This window comes from Malaya genurostris, chromosome 2 (genome assembly GCF_030247185.1).
Source record: "Malaya genurostris strain Urasoe2022 chromosome 2, Malgen_1.1, whole genome shotgun sequence".
Lineage (NCBI taxonomy): Eukaryota > Metazoa > Arthropoda > Insecta > Diptera > Culicidae > Malaya > Malaya genurostris.
The window spans coordinates 292,806,992-292,825,057 of record NC_080571.1 but is presented as its reverse complement, the minus strand read 5'-3'; the positions used below and the strand labels follow the sequence as shown (position 1 = coordinate 292,825,057).

Sequence of the window (18,066 nt, the reverse complement as noted above, 5' to 3'; positions counted from 1 at the left end):
TATGAACTCGAATATCATTCGTTCGAGTTGTTCAATTTTCGAACATTACTCGATTGACTTGCGTACGTATTACTTCTGTTCGGTTTGGAATCGTTCTAATTTGTTTATACAAGTGTGACGGTTTTGTTTACCAAGAAATGAATAATATAAATAATATAGAACGTTTAAGTAGTGTTGACAGCTTTGATGGTTAGTGTTCAAAATTTTAAGTGTTCCCGAACGAGAGTCGATCGAATCATACAAGTCGAACGGAATGAAGAATGCAAAATTCGAACTCTAACGAAAGTGTAGGTTCGTTCGTATCACAAATCCGTCGGGTTGCAGAATCGGGGTGAACCACTGCACAAGTGGTTAAAGAAGAGTGTAAACAACATGACGCAGCAATAAAAATTGACAGATTCTGAACCATTGCGAAATAGCAACGGCTTTTGGTTGCGTCCATACTTTCAGGGACAGTCTTTAGTTTCATTTCCGTAGATAGACATTTTCCTCAGAATCTAGCTGTGCAAAGCAGGGAAAACCCTTTTTTCTGGTAGTCAGGCACACAGTTTCAGTAGTTTTCCGTTAATTTTCCGTAGATATCCGTAAAAATAATCCTATTTCTGTTTCTACGTAGAAAATCTCCGAACCCGTAGATTTGACATCTCTGCTACTACCAAAGAATGCTCCTACATTCTTACCAGCCGCTACTGAATTTTGTACAACAAGTGATGACCTCAAAATTGAGGTAAATGTAAGTTTAGTACAAGTGTTATGCCATAACAAAGCACGCTACCAATTTTCACCGATCAACTCAAAGTTTGAATAGATTACGACTTAATTTTGGGCAGCTTATAGAAAAGCTCGACAATGAGTGATTTCTCCTCAAAAATAGGCCGAGAAAAATATTGTAGATGTAACTAAAATATTGTAAATGTAACTAAACTTGTGAAACAGAAAAAGATAATAGTTTATCTTTCTTAGACATTCTTATCGTAGGAGAAGCAAAAAACCTATGTTTTGAAATATATGTTATAGGAAGCCGACAGAATCATACCAAGTTCTTGAAAAATGTTATTAAACTTTTTAAACGAAATAATTTAAAACATCTGATCAAAATTTGTTCAAATGTTTCCATCTGATAAATAGTCGCATGTTTCACGGAGAGAAGCTTTTCAGAATGAATAACTGTCTCTTTCGGCAGCAGTGGTCACAAGGGATTTATAGCAGGGAGCAACGGGAATAAGAAGAGGAATGTTTTTATGGAAAAGAAGCCAGTGGTCAGGTCCTGTCCTAGGTAAATTTTTTATAATATATGTCTCGATTACAGTAACTGGACGTAATTCGACAGATGATCCTGAAATGCTCGATCACAGATAACAGATATACAGGCTCGAACAAAATTTTTCAAAATCCTGTGTGAATTTCAAATTTGCCATACGTTGGAAACACTACTGCCTATTCGACTGTTCGCCGCGATCATTCAAAACGTTCCATCACGTTCCTGAACGATAACAAAATCCTCCTGCCTGTTACAGAAATATTCCAACTACAATCATTTTGACACTTATCACACGATTTCTCTAAGTGTTAAAAACAACTTTATTTTCTTGTCGCATTAATCACACGAGAATTCGATCGGAATAAAATACAAATAAACTTGTACATTTAGCCAAAGTAAAACAAAAATCTATCGTGAAGTGAATGTTGCACAAAAAATGTGGCACGCTGATTGAGCCAATTTTCCACACAGTTCATATGTGAGCCTGTATATCTGTTATCTGTGGCTCGATGTTTTATATACTTTTCATCCCCATATCTTTAATTTTTTTTTCAAAAAAATGACATCACATTCACATATAGAAAAATCTGGCCACCTGTTCATTTATCATCGTGTCAACGAAATATGACCACTAGAGATGCCATATATTTTCATAAAAAATCTGTATCGCTTTGTATAAAAAAAATTTGAATTTATCTGTATTCCCTAAGCAAATGGAGTTTCTACAATAAAATGATGAAGATTCCAATAGATTGTGGTTATAGAATGGTAGATTCAATGGGCATTTATTCTTCATATCTTCGTAAGTCATAGCAGCGCTCATAAGAATGTTCAACTCGAAATGTAATTGCTTTTCTATCAACAACAATTGAATCGTAATTCCATATTAGAGGGACGGGTATAGCGTGATGGGCAAGTCGATGCCTTTCACCCAGCCGACGCTGGGTTCGATTCCCAACCCCGCATAAAGGGGTAGAAGGTTTTTCTGACCTGAAGAGGTGAATCACCTTATGGTTAAAACTTTTATAATCGAAACAACAAAAAACTAATTCCATATACTTATCTAGTTCGAAAATGTCGACTTCATCAGTTGACATGGAATTCCAGCGTGGTATATGCAACGTTAACTTTCAGTCTGACAATAAAGTAACATGATATCATGACTTCCTTGAATATCAGTTAAAACTATAATATAAATGGATTTTCGTGTTTCACATGGTTCATCATCAAAAATTTGCAGATATTATACTCATTTCAATGTGTGATTTGCAATTGTTTAATAAACTTTTATTTCGTCACTGCAGTCAAATACTAGTAAATACATCAGACGGAAAAGTTTGATTTTTTTCTTTCTTACTCTTTGTGAAATCTGTATAATTCTGTATTAAGTTTAGGAAATCTGTATGCGCATGTGAAAATCACCCCGGTGGCACGATTGTCATCTGCATACAATTGGCTTGAAACCGAAAATTTTGGTTCTTTGGTTCTGTTTCGCTGTCAAATGCTGTGTTTAAGCAGTGTTCACACGTTCACATTTTTCTTCATGCGGTTGCACCAACATAAGGAAACGATTTCGATGGAATATAATCAAACTTTAATAAATCACAATTTCTGTTCTTCTTCAAAAAGAGGTTAAATTACTACTAGACTACACTCAGAAAAATATTATGGTAACAGCTACTATATAGAGGGCCAACTTGACCATGTGAGTATAGTGGTTTGCAACCGATTATTGAATCAAATGATTTCAACAATAGTCAAGTTCATGTTTACTATAAATGGTATCGGCTCTAGAATAGTACTATTGAACAGTATATTGTATGAATAACTAATACGATTGAGATGGTCAGCCTAACCATGACCAAATCTTTATTTACATTGTAGTTTTTGCTATAATCAGTGCCATGGTATTTTCGACATTTCACTTCTAGTTATTTCGAAACTAAAAGCAGTGGTAGATTCAACAATTCTGAAGATCAGCAAAACATGAGCTGATGTTGAAAAGTTTTATGAACTTAAATACTAGAACAAGATAGTTTCATTGAATTCTATTTTATTTTCGCATCAAATCAAATGATGATATGCCTGGTGAAATATTGGTTAGCAACGTAGACACGGAGAAGCATTGCTTGGTAGCAGCAGTTGATTCAAAGCTCTGTCCGGTGGAGTTTTTCCTGAAGCAGGAATGGGTAGCACAAAAGAAATTAATAGCCCAGTTTAGATGCAAACCTCGATACCCACTTGCGATATACTGTTATTTTTTCCGTCGGACTCGAGCGATTTGAATCCGGGAATCGGATAATATTCGTCGTTTTTTACATCAATCGCTTGATGTTGTTTCTACAGCGACCGATAATGAATACTATACCGTATACGAGATGTCAATATCACTGTAAAATATAGCCATTGCCGGCAAAATTGTTGAAAAATTGAAATTCAAGGACGGAAACTAGTAAGGCTACAAACTTTACTCACCTGCAAGACCTACCAAATTACACAATATAAGTCACAACATAAATTTTTTTTTTTCATATCAATCACAATAACAATCCACGTACGAAATTTTCTGCTATATTGTAACTTTATGTGACAATAACAAAGTACACCCATTTATTGACAATTTGTATAGTCAGCACAGATGAAATACATTGTCGATTAAAAAACACTATACGATAATGTGCTTACTACATTAATTATGTTGATATGGACTACATGAATAGTGTTTTCAAACTTCATAATCGGCTTTTAAACCATATATCTATTTATGGTAACATTGTTATACTGTGAACATATTTACATGGTAGCAATAACTATTTCGCTTCTCATATATAGGGTAACAGAGGTATTTTGGCCCACTTTAGGATTGATTTTATTTTGGCCCACTTTGTAAAAATATCCACTAAATGTTGTAATATCTTTGAAAAACCCTTCCGCAGTAGGTAGTATAAAGTGATTTATGTCAATATGATGCAACATGGGTTACTTAACATCGATTAAATCCATAAAATTTGTTAGGTGGGCTAAAATATATGAAGTGGCCAAAATACCTCTGTTACCCTATCAAGGCTCAAGAGAAATTTCACCTTACTAGAAATTGTGATTTTAACTATTTGTTCTTATATTTGAGATGACTACCATTGTTAGGATGACCATGCCAGAAAAGTCATAAATACAAATAGTTTAGTCAAGTCGTAGTCTTTGTTGTCTAGTGATTTATACAATACGGATGGTGAATGGTCATATACCATGATTGTTGCTACTATTTAAGAGTATAGTTGAAATGACAATGAAGAACAGGTTACGGTTACTACGGTTTTTTTCTCAGTGTAGAGTTATATTTATATTGGGTTTGAAGAAATTTACTTTTGACACCAGTGTGGTTTGATTGTATGGTATGAACGTAGCTCAACATATTGTTGACAACAACGCCACCAAAACAAAATGCGTCGGTTTTAGGAGCCATCTTACATAGCAGGGGGGTAATGAAAATACGACGACACGACCAGGCACTTCGAAGGAAAATCGGATTAAAAAGTGTCCGTGAGCGATTTACCGTCAGTTACCACAAATATAGCGACCCCTTGTTAATAATAGAAATGAAATTCTCAAGCAACACTGTTCTGGTTGCTACAAATAGTTACCAAGGTACCCTAGAAATATAAATAAACAAATAAATTGAGAAAGTTCGTCTGAATTCGAAGATCGCTAGATAAATTCTGGGAAGTTTTTATCATTATTTAACATATTTTTTCTAACAGATTTATAATTTCAGTTTGACCAGATGGTGGGTAACATATATGCTTTGGTAAAACCTACAAGCTTTGGTTAATTTGGTTTCAAATCTGAATCTCCAGGTATTTGTACGAAATCTAGCTGTGTGTATTCCAGATTTCGCTGTGGAGCTCTACATGAACTACGAATGCGTACTGTACTATCAATTTACTCGAAAATTTTACTCTGTTACCATTTAATTGTTTCCTGATAAGAAATGGAGACATGATATGTCGAATGTAATGCCGTGCGATGGCGTTGCTGAACTCAAGAATGATTTCGCCTCAAGCTGACAGGGACTTCCTAAGTCGTCTTAATCGTTTTAATTTTACGTCCTATTTTTCTCGCACAAGTTTTTAGTAATATTTTGTCGGATCGTTAACCATATTCGATAGTATCAATTTCGAGCACAGACTAACAGACAGGACACTCAAATTAGATTCTTCAATCATTTTAACGGTCATTTCGAATATTCCTTTATTTGGGACAGTACTCACATGTGTCATGATGGCGCCACGTTACCCTATCAAAAACATCCTGTCTGACATCTATACTGTGTTTATTTTTTTCATTTACCAACAGAGTTGCCATTCATGCAGAATTACCTGTAATGTATTGATTTGTATACGTCCATGCGAATTTCATGCAGGATACAAATTTAATACATATTGCCAAAACTATATACAGAATTATGCCTACTTCTCATCCTCCAACGGAATACAAAATCGAACCCGTTTTGTTACAATATTTACTTGCTTCTGGTCTGCCGCCACTTAATTTTGGGTGATAACTACAAACACAACAAAAAATAGTCTAGATGAACTACGTTGAGTCAAATAAATGGTTACCTTCTAACATCGCGAAAAAGTTAAATATATTATCAACGTAATCCAAAAATTTATTGTGACGATTCATTTTCAAAAATTTTGATGAAATCAGGCATCCCTGCAAGCAGCTGATCGGTGTTGACAAACGAGGGGAAACCAACTAGTAAAAAAACTTTTACGTCACACAAGGGGTGTACCGATAGTAAATAGTTCGCGCAGTACAATATAGATGGAACTAGTGCATCACGAAAAATTATTTTTATAAGAATTTACTCATACTGTCATGTCTGTTAGTCTGTGTTTCGAGTGTCGTGATTTCAATGGCTGAATTCGGATGACTTTAACATTTTTTATTTCCATTGCTTTTCTGTTTAATCGAACCGAGTTTTCGATTATTTGATGGAAATTGTCCAGTGGTACGAATTGAGACGCTCTTACTTGTTCAAAAGAATTGATGGACTTTATAGATTGATTTTTTCAAGAGTAGAATTCGTCAAGCTAACTAATCTCCTTTGGTGCTTTTCCTATTTTGAAGGCCGTCCACTTAATTGGATTTCTGAGTATAGGCGCATAAGCAGACGATGTTGAAGCCTTTTTAACAAAAATCGTTAGATGTGATATGAGCTAATCATTAAAATTAAACCCATAATACATTCATATTTGCATTCGTTTTCTTACTTTACGACATATGATAAAACCGTGAAGTATTTCATCATTTGCACTCATTGATTCGTTTTGTTCGATTCACATTTTTTAATTGAACAACAAACGTAACCAAGGATGTTGTTATTCTAAAATCAACAGTTTATCAACCTGGGTTGCCAGTTTCAAACATATTTACCAAGATCTCATTTTGACATTACGAGTTACTGAGGGGTAGCTAAGACAAGACCTGACATCTGGGGGGGCTGCTTTTGTTCCAAAATGTACCAGTTTCTGATTGGCTGATTTTGATGTTGCTACCTGCACATTGTGAACAGGAAAAACTTTTGCAGGGTACGCGAGCAATGATGCCAAGTATAAAGAAAATCAGAAAACAAATTTATTAAAATGTATAATTTTAGCTCACCAATGATAATGAAAATTTTCGGAGAAAGTTTCACTTTTTTTTAATCTCATTGGTAATAAATGTTGATAGTGGCAGAACTGTGTGATTAAAATAGGCATCAAGCCGTTTTTCTTTTTAGTAAATTAAAGTGTAACCAAAAAAGATTTTTTAAATGGGTGTAAACTCGAAAGTGTGTATAGTTTCACGAGAAGAATGAACTGTTGTGTTCCACACTGTGGTCGCATTAAGCATTTCTATCCAAACCTGACTTTTTCCGGTTTCCAAAAGATCCGGTAAAACGTCAACAATGGATTCGATTTTTCGTTCAACATGAGATATTTCGTGTTTTGTCATCAAAGATCAATAAATTGTTTTCAAGCATTAATATATAATAAAGAAATGCATTCACCAAAACATGTTTTATGTTTATTTCAAATCAAAAACCTAAAGTCTAAAAATTTGAATGTGATATTTTTTTCCTAGCGTTGTTATTTAAAAAATCTGTGAATATGGCTACACTTTAGCCGATACGTTGGTATTTATTTCACAGGGCGAAAATGACGAGAAGGATGATTCGGAATTAAGAATAAGAAGACAGTTGTCAGGTCTTGTCTTAGAGGGGTAGTTAAATGTACGATACAGTTTTAAAAGCGAGTGGCAGGTCGTGTCGTCGGAAAATATGTATTAGGGTAACAGAGGTATTTTGGCCCACTTTATAAAAATATCCACCAAATATTGTAATATCTTTTAAAACCCCTTCCGCAATAGGTAATTTAATGTGATTAGCTTCAAATTGATGCAAAATGAGTTACTTAACATCGATAAAATCCGATGAAATCGATAAAGTTTGTTTGGTGGGCCAAAATATATGAAGTGGCCAAAATACCTCTGTTACCCTATACAGATAAATCTGTGTAAATGACATCTCTGATGATTAACGATTTTTTTTTACTGGGCGAGTTTAATGAAAATTTTAGATAAAATGGCATCCCTGATCTTTTATCGTTTTATTTCGTTTTGTTTACGAAAAATATAGCATTGTTATCGAATGAAATTCTATCCAAAAATTTCAATTTTATTACTGTAGTAGCCTATTAATCAGGTTTAAATAAAGTATAATGCATGATTTACTAGTAAACGTTGGTGGCGACGCAAACTTTGATAAGGTGAGTCTATTATATGGTGTTAAATATTGAAGTTTGAATAATTTGGTATCAGAAACAACCTGTCCATCAGTGAATCTGTCAGAACTCGTGAATTTCACATAGGCAGCAAATATTTATGTCACATCTTTCCAATCAGGTTCAGTCCCGGCACAGTTCCGTGCGCAGACGGTATTATTCTTACACGACACGAAATGGTGCCAAACAAGTGTGTATACACGCATTGAAGCCGTCCGTGTACGGAACTGTTTCGATACTGAACCTGATAGGAAAGCTATGAATAGTCCACTAATCGGTATTGTCTTAAGTTAATTTTTTTATCGCTGGATTCAAATGTGTTTCCGGTGTATAGATTTGAAGTTGGATCATAACTCACCAACGTTAAAACAGGTTGGCACAATGCTCAATGCAGAATTTGTGCCGAACGATTTTGCGACACTTGACTTAAATCGAGTCTTAAAATCATACAAAAACCAATCATCAAATGTTCAAAAACATTTCAGATATTCCATCTTCTCGTCGATCATCTACTAGAACCACCCGAAAACAATGTAATTAAACGAAAACTTGCGGAACTACTAAACTTTCCCAATGTCGGAGATGAGCTTACCTTCACTCTTAAGCAAGTGGATATCCTGCTGCGCCAGTACTGCCTGAATGAAATTAACGAATCAGAACTGAGATCACACTTTGCCCAGCTAAGTCAGCCGACACAGCGCACTCTGGTGGATGTTGTCGAAGCACGTAAACCTGAAATCACTCAATTCCTGATCAGTGAAATTAATGCGAAGGACAACCAACTGATGGAATCGTTCGATTGGGACGTCAAGTGGATCATGGGAAATAGCAGTCTTGCTTCGACACGACAACAAATTGCGACGGTGGCTTTGAACTGTCGGGGGAAAGATCGAAAGCTGAGAACGGTGCGCTTCGAATTGAATCGCACCAAACTAGAGGAACTCATTCGGTTGTTGGAACAGAGCATGGCAAGTGATGAAATGAAATAAATTTAAAAGTGTTTGTTGTATATTTGTTCTGTTTTGAATTTGTGTTTAATTCATTTGAATGGCTCGATATGGATCCGTATCCTATCCTGCGGAGTAGTTTTGTTCAAAAAATATATCCCGACGAAAGCCTTAATTCGATGGATCATAAACGCTACCATAAAACAACGGAAGCTTGGTCAATTCATCGCGGATCAACAACATAAACGGTCCGTTAGCGCGGAAGTTCACCTGAGGTGTAATTCTATCGAGCAGTGTGGCCGTTACAGCGCCACCCTCTGTGCCTTTTTCGTTGATTACGACATCCACCTTATGGATAACTTCGTTCACAAACAGGCGTTGTCCGACATCACGGCGTTTTCGGAAACCGAATGATGAACAACACACACAAGTGTCTCCTCCGAAGCGACATTTTACGTTTTTCTCACATTTCTCCTTGTTTTCAACATCTTTTTCCGTAATCAAGCAATCGGGATATTCTGCGAGAAGTTTTTTGTAAGCATTTTCCTTGGTATCGTCTAGCCAATCCAGAATGTCTTCAACATCCGTCGTATCAACACGCGAAATAGCACCAGGTCCTGCGAGTATACGATATAAATCGCTACCGAATCTGTCGAAAATGCTGGATGCTCCGAGCTGTTCGAGAACTTGCTTTAAGCTGAATGAATTAAGCATATGCATTTTTGGCAGCTGAATGGAGGCAGTTTTCACTTCCATCTTTTCGACGATATCGTTGATGATCGATGCATTGACCTTGTTGTGTAGTGAAATTACCTTGTTCCTGTCTGAATCGGTCGGCATCAAAACGTACATCGTGTAGTTTTTCTTGTACGGAATTCCTAAGACTCGAACGTCCGCTTCTTTCCAGTAGTAGTACGGGAAGCATCCTCCGTGAACCATTGTCAACACATCGTTACCGGGTTTTTTGGGACCATCGGGGAAAAACTTTCGCAGTTTTGTACCGTCCTTCAGGAACGGCTCGTCCCATTCCGCCTTGAAGTACAGGGTGTTCGCGATAACCAGCATGGTGTCCGCACTCAGGTGGGACACGATCTCCGGAATTTTGCCTCTAGTTTGCACGCGGACCCAATCGTTAATGAATGAGACCGCCTTCGGAGCATTATTAGCAAAGTCAAGGGACTTCATTTCGCTCTGATATAGCTGCTTAGCCAGCAGTTCGTATTTTTCATCAAACGTTTGTCCATCCTGGGCAAAGACACCATTGCCGATGCTCACTTCGACAGATTTGCTGAAATGGTTTGAAAAAAAAGTTAGAAAAAAGTGAGCTTAGGTTTCCTTGAGTCGCTGTAAAAGATGCTAGGAGAAAAAATTGCACAGTAACTTCGTCATCCAATGGTAAGACCTCACTCAATAGCTCATATCTTATGTCTTTCTCGACAATAGTAGCAGTATATATCAGAATGAGAAGGTACGATTGGCCATATTCGCTATAACCCTACCATAGGTAGAGTTGAAGACTGACTAGAAGTAAATTGGTACGCACAAAAGACCTGTATTACCCGGCGAACGACTTAAACAGGTTAAAGCAAGGTAAAAATAAACGATATACGAGAAAAAAGTTTAAAAAGTCAATTGTGATTGCTTTACGGTAATTTTAATAAAAATTTAAAGTAGCAGAATTAGATTGTTACATTTCGTGGAGACGGCGTATGAATCACGAATTGCAACAGATGCTAGGAGAACCACCTTTCGTACGGACAGATAAAATCGGACGTCTACGATGGGCTGGGCATGTCATAAGGATGTCGGACGACATCCCAGTGAAAATGGTTCTTGAATCTAATCCGACTGGTACAAGAAGAAGAGGAGCGCAGCGAGCAAGGTGGATCGATCAAGTGGAGGGTGATCTCAGAAGCATCCGTGCCTTAAGTGGCTGACGACGAGCAGCCATGGACCGAGTTATTTTTATTCCAATAAAAATTTCATAAATTTTCTCTTTTTTTGTTTTAAATAAAATCCTATACCTCTTAAAAAAATCACCCTTTATTAGGTTTTGCACGAATATGACATAACCTCACAAAATAAGTTGAACATCGTCTGACAGCTGTCTTTGGTTTGTTTACATTTTCATTCCGTATCATTCCATCCTGTTCCATATTATTCTTGTGTCAGTCCATTGTGTTCCTTGTCATTCCAGTGAAAACAAACCACCGATAGCTGTCAAAGATGAAGATGATTCATCGACAGTTAATTTGTGTCGTCATCGTGGAAAACTTCATTAGTTCAATGACCGGCTGGTGACATATTAAGCGGATGAATAGAAATGGAGTATTATATTTGCATGCAAATTGAGGAATGAGACTTGTTATTCTTCTTAGAGATATGGATATTCGGAGATTTTAGGAAAATTTCTACAATTCATTCTACCGAATCGATGTGTTTTTCTAATCAGTTTGCTTTCAAATTCAAATTTTGAAATTGTATTTTATTGCATAGTTCCTATGCCTACCTGGATGCTCCTAAATATTCGGATACATCGATACAACTGCATCTGTCATTGCCATTGCTTAGCATGGTTCCGATATAATAGCCAACAATTTGACATTGCTTACTTCTCTAAGTGTTATTGCTATGAAATATAAGCTGTGTACTCACACAAGTCTATCGGTATAAGCATGTAATTTTATTCACTGGGATCGTACACTGATCCGAAAAATATTGGCAGTTTTGTCTTATCATTTCTAATCAGCAACAGGAAGGGCTCGTTTGCTTTGAACACCACGCTAGTCCCGGATCGGTTCAACGAAATGGCAGTCGCTGCTCCACCCTCGGTACCGCGTTCGTTAATTTCTAGGTCCACCTTGTGGATGGCATCGTTCACGTACAAGCTCTGGGTTGCCCGTCGTGATCGGCGTCGTAACTTCTTCCCACCGGTTGGTTTGACGATGCGTTTGTTTAGGAAAAAGTCTTTACTCTTTAGTGGATCCGGTTTGCCTTTCACCTCGGTGGGTGTTTTGTAGGAAACGTCACGTTTTGATTTCAGTGATTTATTCGATAGTTTGGCCGAATTTGTTGCAGATGTGGTTGAGGGAGCCATCTCCGCCTCATCGGTAATTGTCGTGTCCGGAACGGTTGGAATCTCAGTTTTGTCATCTTCGTTTCGTGAGAAAACCAGCTGATTTGGGTTAGCCGGTTTGGTTTTGTTTTTGAACCGAGGATAAATCGGTAGATTTACCGCTGGTCGCAATGGGTTCGGTAAGTCCGGAGACGCTGAACCTTGAACATTTGAACCTCCCGATAATGCGGATAACTCGCTTCGCCCCGGATGGAATACTGATCGAACACCGAGTGTTTTCATAACCTTTTTCAAATCAAGTGTTCTTGAGATGTGCATCTTTGGGAATAGAACAATGGCGGTTTTCATCTTCATTCGACCAATCATTCCATTTATTGTGCTACTATCTAATTTGGCGACCATTTCTTGCAGCACTTGTCGGTTGGAATGGTTAGGCTTAATTATGTACATGGTTGATAAGTTCTTCTCGTAAGGAATTCCCAAAATCCTTGCATCCAAATCAGGAGATTCATAGAACGGAAAACATCCACCGTGAGCCATCATATCCACCTTGATAGAGCTTTCGTTTTTGCCGTTGGGAAAAAACTCCCTCGATCTGGTGCCGCCTTCAATGAACATATCCTTCCAAAGTGCCTTGAAATACAGTGCGCTGGCAATCACCATCACAGTGTTACTTCCGACTGAAGCAGAAAATATTTCCGGAATCTTGCCGTGAGTGCTTTCGTTTACCCATGCGTTAATACGTTTAGTTGCCTCGTCCGGACGGCCTACAAAATCCAGCTTTTCCACTTCGCTTTGGTACAGTTCCTTGGCCGTCATGTCGTACAGGGGATTTAGATTATACGAGTCATCTACAAAAATTCCATTTGCTATGTGAATCTCGTGGGTATTGTTGTCTTCAGCAGACGCGATCCTAAAACGAAAAAGAAATTCAATCGAGCTCTTAGAACAGAAACTAAACTCAGGAATGGTAGGAATAAGAGAAATAGACAAGATGCTTATGATACCATGTTTCAACCCATGCGAATTAGAATATCATGCAAATGGCGCTATACATATATTTTTTATACATTTGTACAAGTTGTTCTATCAGAACAGGAGAAGAAACTTTTGATCTAATAAATGAAAAAAAAATAATCATCATTCCGCATTAGAAATTTATACCACAGACTAACAGACATGACAGTATGAGTAAATTCTTATAAAAAAAATTTTTCGTGATGCACTAGTTCCACCTATATTGAACTGCACGATCTATTCACTATCGGTACACCCCTTGTGTTATGTGAAAGTTTTTTTACTAGTTGGTTTCCCCTCGTTTGTCAACACCGATCAGCTGCTTGCCTGATTTCATCATAATATTTGAAAATGAATCATCACAATAAATTATTGGATTACGTTGATAATATATTTAACTTTTTTAGCGATGTTGGAAGGTAACCATTTATTTTTCTCAACGTTGCTCATCTAGATTATTTTTTATTGTGTTGGTAATTTTCATCCGAAATTAAGTTTCGGTAGACCAGAAGCAAGTAAATATTGTAACAAAACGATTTTGTATTGCGTTGGAGGATGAGAAGTAGCACAATTATGTATATAGTTTTGGCAATATGTATACGTATACGAATCAATAGATAACAGGTAATTCTGTATAAATGGCAACTCTGTTGGTAAATGAAAAAAAACACAGTCTAGATGACAGACAGGATGTTTTTGATAGGGTAACGTGGCGCCATCATGACACATGTGAGTACTGTCCCAAATAAAGGACTATTCGAAATGACCGTTAAAATGATTGAAGAATCTAATTTGAGTGTCCTGTCTGTTAGTCTGTGTTTATACTTCGGAAATTCAATTCGTTATCCATTAAAAATTGTTATAACTTTTGTTTGTTAAACTGGAGTTGCATCAAGCAGGAAAATTTTAGACCAAACTTACCTATCTGGAAATGCCATCAAAATATAGCTTTAGAGCTGCATAAATTTTGTAAGCACATTTCTTATATGCTCCTTAGATAACAAAATAAGTATGAAAACATTGTAAACATTGACAGAATATTGCAGTTTATTATAGCTTGACCACGTTGAGAAAAGAACAAATCCTGAAAACTAGTCAAAATGTTCATTTCACTAAAATGTTTTGGATTTGACACAACTCAACAAATCAAACAATTTTTTAAAGATACTTCTTTATACTGCCGCTCTACGCATAATCGTCCCATATTCTATATATGTAGGACTATTATGCGTAGAATGGCCGAATTGCTAGGTAATAGAATTGCTGGAAAGATGGTCAAACCGATAGAAACAAGCTTGGACTTGTTTAAAAGATGAAGGCTAATCTTGAGATGGGAATTGAATTCAAAGATCAAAAGGCTGTCACTTAGGTTTCAGAAATATGTTAGTTTAAATTACGTATCCGACAAGACGCAATTGTGTTTGGCTCCGGATAAAAGATGGCTGAAACGGTTTCAACAATTCTAGGCTCGTTTGAAATCTATTTTGAAGTTTATTGATCGATTTCGAAGATCAAATCGCATTTTTTCAATCGTACATTTTCCAGAAAGTAACTAATAATCGAGTTCAAATCTATTATTGTTGGTACACTTGGTTTCGAGAATGTTGTCGGATATGCGACGTACCTTATGATCAAAAAAGAACCGGAATTTTCATTTTAAAATTCCCGCGCTTGTCTAATCGGTAAACTTTTATTCTCTCAACGTTGGCAACACTTTTGTACACATTCTGTCAAATTTTGACGCATATCGTACGATTAGTTCTTGTTTGGGGTCTATACAAAAAGTTGAAAAATATTCGTTTATTAAAAATTGAAATTTTGCATTTTTTAATAAAATTCCGGTTTTTTTTTGATCATAAGGTAAACCTTCAATCTTCTACTTTCCGTCGTGTTCGGTTTCTCCCTTCCAGTGTAGCCTGAGGACAAAATGTGTCAAGTTCCTTTGCGCAACCCTGTGGAATACGGAGGTGTGACGCGAGGGCTTGGTGCAGCTGAAATGCGTCGTAATGGACGACGAGACGTACTTTCAAACACATGCCAAACATATTCCCGGACTGGAGTTTTCGTCGGTATGTCCCGCTAGAATGTTTTGAAGAAGTTCCGGAAGAAGAAATACGACAAATTTGCCAGAAGTACTTGGTGTGACAGGCGAACATCCACCAGGATTTTTCCACATCGAAATATTTGACATTTTCAGCGAAGGTGAAAAGATTAAAACGCTCGGCTAACTAAGATACAGGCGACTATGTTTTGCCAAATTGGATTGGAGAGTTTCAAAATATCCGACCTAGTATAAAGTTGTGGTGATGATGGTCATTTTGTGTACAGTGCAAAATAAATTCAAATATTTGCCATCGGACAAATTTTGAAATGAGTTGTAATGTTAGTCAAATTGAACACACGATAGAAATTTAGCTGGTCGGGTACCAAAAGTTAGAATCGTTCGCGTTATGATTCACAGTCTAAGAATGTGACGAAGGAACCACAAATGAACATCCAGGGAATGTGAATAATTTTTAATACAAAAATGGTAGACGAAGTACAGTTATTTTATTCTTGCATTGAGAAAATTCCGTTCACTGGTTCTCACGATCTCGGATCGTACACTGCCCCGTAGAATAGGGGTAATTTCGTGACATCGTTTCGCACATAAATCAGGAATGGTCCGTCTACCCTCATCGTAAAAGAAGACGAAATCCTGTCGACCGCAACCAAGGTGACTGCACCACCTTCCGTGCCTTGCTCGTCGACGTCCAAATGAACTTTGTGCATTATTGCACCCGCGTACAGGTTCGATTTACCGTTGTTCCCACTTTGACGTTTATGTCGTACCGTTCTGGGAGAGTAGGAGTTTTGTTCGTTGATCAAAGCACATACGGTCACTAAATCACAGCGTCCGTACAAATCACAGCGTCGATACTTCTGGCACTGCCGAGGTGGCTTCGTAGTGGTCGGCTTGAACCGATTAGAGATCTCGAATGGTTCCGGCAGGGATTCCGATTGTTGCTGAGCTGTTCCGGGCGATTGTTCTGATTGTGACTGAGGCACTACTTGTTCGCTTGTAGGGACAGTCGTAGTGCTTGGTGATCTGTATTTGCAGCAATAGCACGTGTTCGAGATGAAATAGCAATTTCGTTCCGTGCATCGATCAAAGTTTAGTTCATGAAACGGATCGTATGAATCAATAATACACATACTTGCTTCCGTTATCGATTTAATACTGCCGGACGGACACTGGCTAGCTACAAAAAATGGTTTCTGGTGGCAACCCCATTGGTCGAAAGCTCCACGAGTGTTTACATCGCAGTTACATGTACTATTGAAGACACAATTGTTGATGGAATTGCACTCCTCCAGTCCGACCGGGAATCTAACGATTCGATTCGGAGCTTGTTCGGCTGGGGCATGATCTGGTGGAGGAGCACGAGGTGCATTTGATGGGAATAGGATTGGATTACGAGTAGTGATCTGGGGAGGACCCGGCCTAGCTGCTGAGGTTGGTCTGCGTCTATTTGGATTTCCGCCAATACTACTCTGATCACTTCCGCCGGACATACCGGATAGATTGCTGGTGCTCGGATCGAAAATGCTTCGCAATCCCAAGCTAATCAATATCTGTTTCAATTCAAACATATTTTCCAGACGCATCTTTGGCATGCTTAGCGCTCCATTCCTCACTTGCATTCTATCGATTAGTTGGTTAAACAGCTGTAAATTGAAGCTGCCTGTCAGAATGGACTGCAATTTTCGTCTATCCGAATCGTTCGGAAGTAGAATGTACATCGTAGATTTTCCTTCCTGATATGGTAAACCCAATATTTTGGCATCAATATCTTTCGCGTCGTAGTACGGAAAACACCCGGAAGCGACCATCGTTTCAACGTCGACCGGTGGTTGCTCTCTGCCGTTCAAATAGAATGATCTGGGTCTCGTATCCGGAACGCTGAACATACTTTCCCATTTCGCCTTGAAATAAAGTGCACTCGCCAGCACCATCGGCATACCGTCGACTTGATCGGCACTAATAATGTCCTGGATTTTGCCTCTGGTTTTCGCCTGAACCCATCGGTTGATGGCAGCTGCTGATCCCTCTGGGTCCTGGTCAAACGGTAGCTGCAAGATTTCACCGTCGTATAGATTTCTGGTAAGATTCACATAGTTGCTGTTCAACTGGAGGTCCGGGTTGACGAAGACTCCGTTTGCCACCGAGATGGTATGGGAGCTGTTGGGAAAAAGTGCGAGTTGTAGAGTTACACTGATCTCGGTAAGGGCAACGGGATTTTGGGAATGGTTTGTTTTAGCAGTAACCCAGATACCAGGTGTTCCAATGTGCGGGCTAACAAGCGTGTAACGGAATGTTATATCAAGCACACAATAGATTTCATGTACTGGTGAAGGATGTGTAAAATGTAAGATGATAACGCTATCAAAAGCCATAACCAATGTTTAGAGGGAAATGATTTTCAATATTTTCAATGCCATTTTCAATATTATATCAATCTGAATTCCGAAAGGAAACTGGACAATAGGTTTTAGTTTCGTTTATTTGTATCTTTCTCATAACATAATCTCAAATAATTCAAAATTAAACTTTTCTGAATTGTTTGGTATCAACGATTATCATGACGCGTGTTGGCCCTTTCTCGTATTTTGAAAGCTCATAGCTCAGTGATTTGTAAAAGGATTTATATAATCTAAATACCAATAGATTCGACATTTTTCTACTTGAACGCGTATTGCAACAACATTGAATTATTTCGATAGTACACTATTGGAAAACCTGTCTGATTTGACCCATGTCAGCACCAGCATTTTATGAGCAACGCTTGTCGAAGCGAGACATACGGGAGAGCAACATCGAAGATCTCAAGCTTTTGGAATGAAGCGAGTGCCGAACAGCTAAATTGTGGCGAAGAACAGTCGCACACAGAAAACCCT

The 18,066-nt window shown here is 37.8% G+C and overlaps 2 protein-coding genes across 8 annotated transcripts in view; one reads left to right on the top strand and one right to left on the bottom strand.

Annotated features, from left to right (window-relative positions):
- The first annotated feature begins 7,938 nt into the window (after positions 1–7,938).
- LOC131430605 (uncharacterized) lies at positions 7,939–9,099 on the top strand. The gene is made up of 2 exons (XM_058595701.1): positions 7,939–8,073; positions 8,574–9,099. Exons 1-2 carry the CDS (start codon positions 8,026–8,028, stop codon positions 9,075–9,077), a joined length of 552 nt encoding a protein of 183 aa, XP_058451684.1. The 5' UTR covers positions 7,939–8,025; the 3' UTR covers positions 9,078–9,099.
- LOC131430603 (serine protease inhibitor 28Dc-like) overlaps positions 9,075–18,066 on the bottom strand; it is a 26,988-nt gene continuing 17,996 nt past the window's right edge. For 5 of the 7 annotated variants that reach the window (XM_058595693.1, XM_058595697.1, XM_058595695.1 and 2 more), the window contains one exon: positions 15,660–17,350. In XM_058595693.1, the coding sequence (XP_058451676.1) occupies positions 15,715–17,350 (1,636 nt within the window). In that variant the 3' untranslated portion in view covers positions 15,660–15,714. Of the gene's footprint in view, positions 10,324–11,062; positions 13,025–15,659; positions 17,351–18,066 lie in introns of those variants that run through there. The other 2 variants (XM_058595700.1, XM_058595698.1) reach the window with 2 other exon arrangements.

Excerpts from the sequence above, each read along its gene's own strand:
- LOC131430605 (XM_058595701.1), top strand. The coding sequence starts at position 8,026 with ATGCATGATTTACTAGTAAACGTTGGTGGCGACGCAAACTTTGATAAG. Across the intron at positions 8,074-8,573 it reads GCGACGCAAACTTTGATAAG|ATATTCCATCTTCTCGTCGA; the intron begins GTGAGTCTATTA and ends AAAACATTTCAG.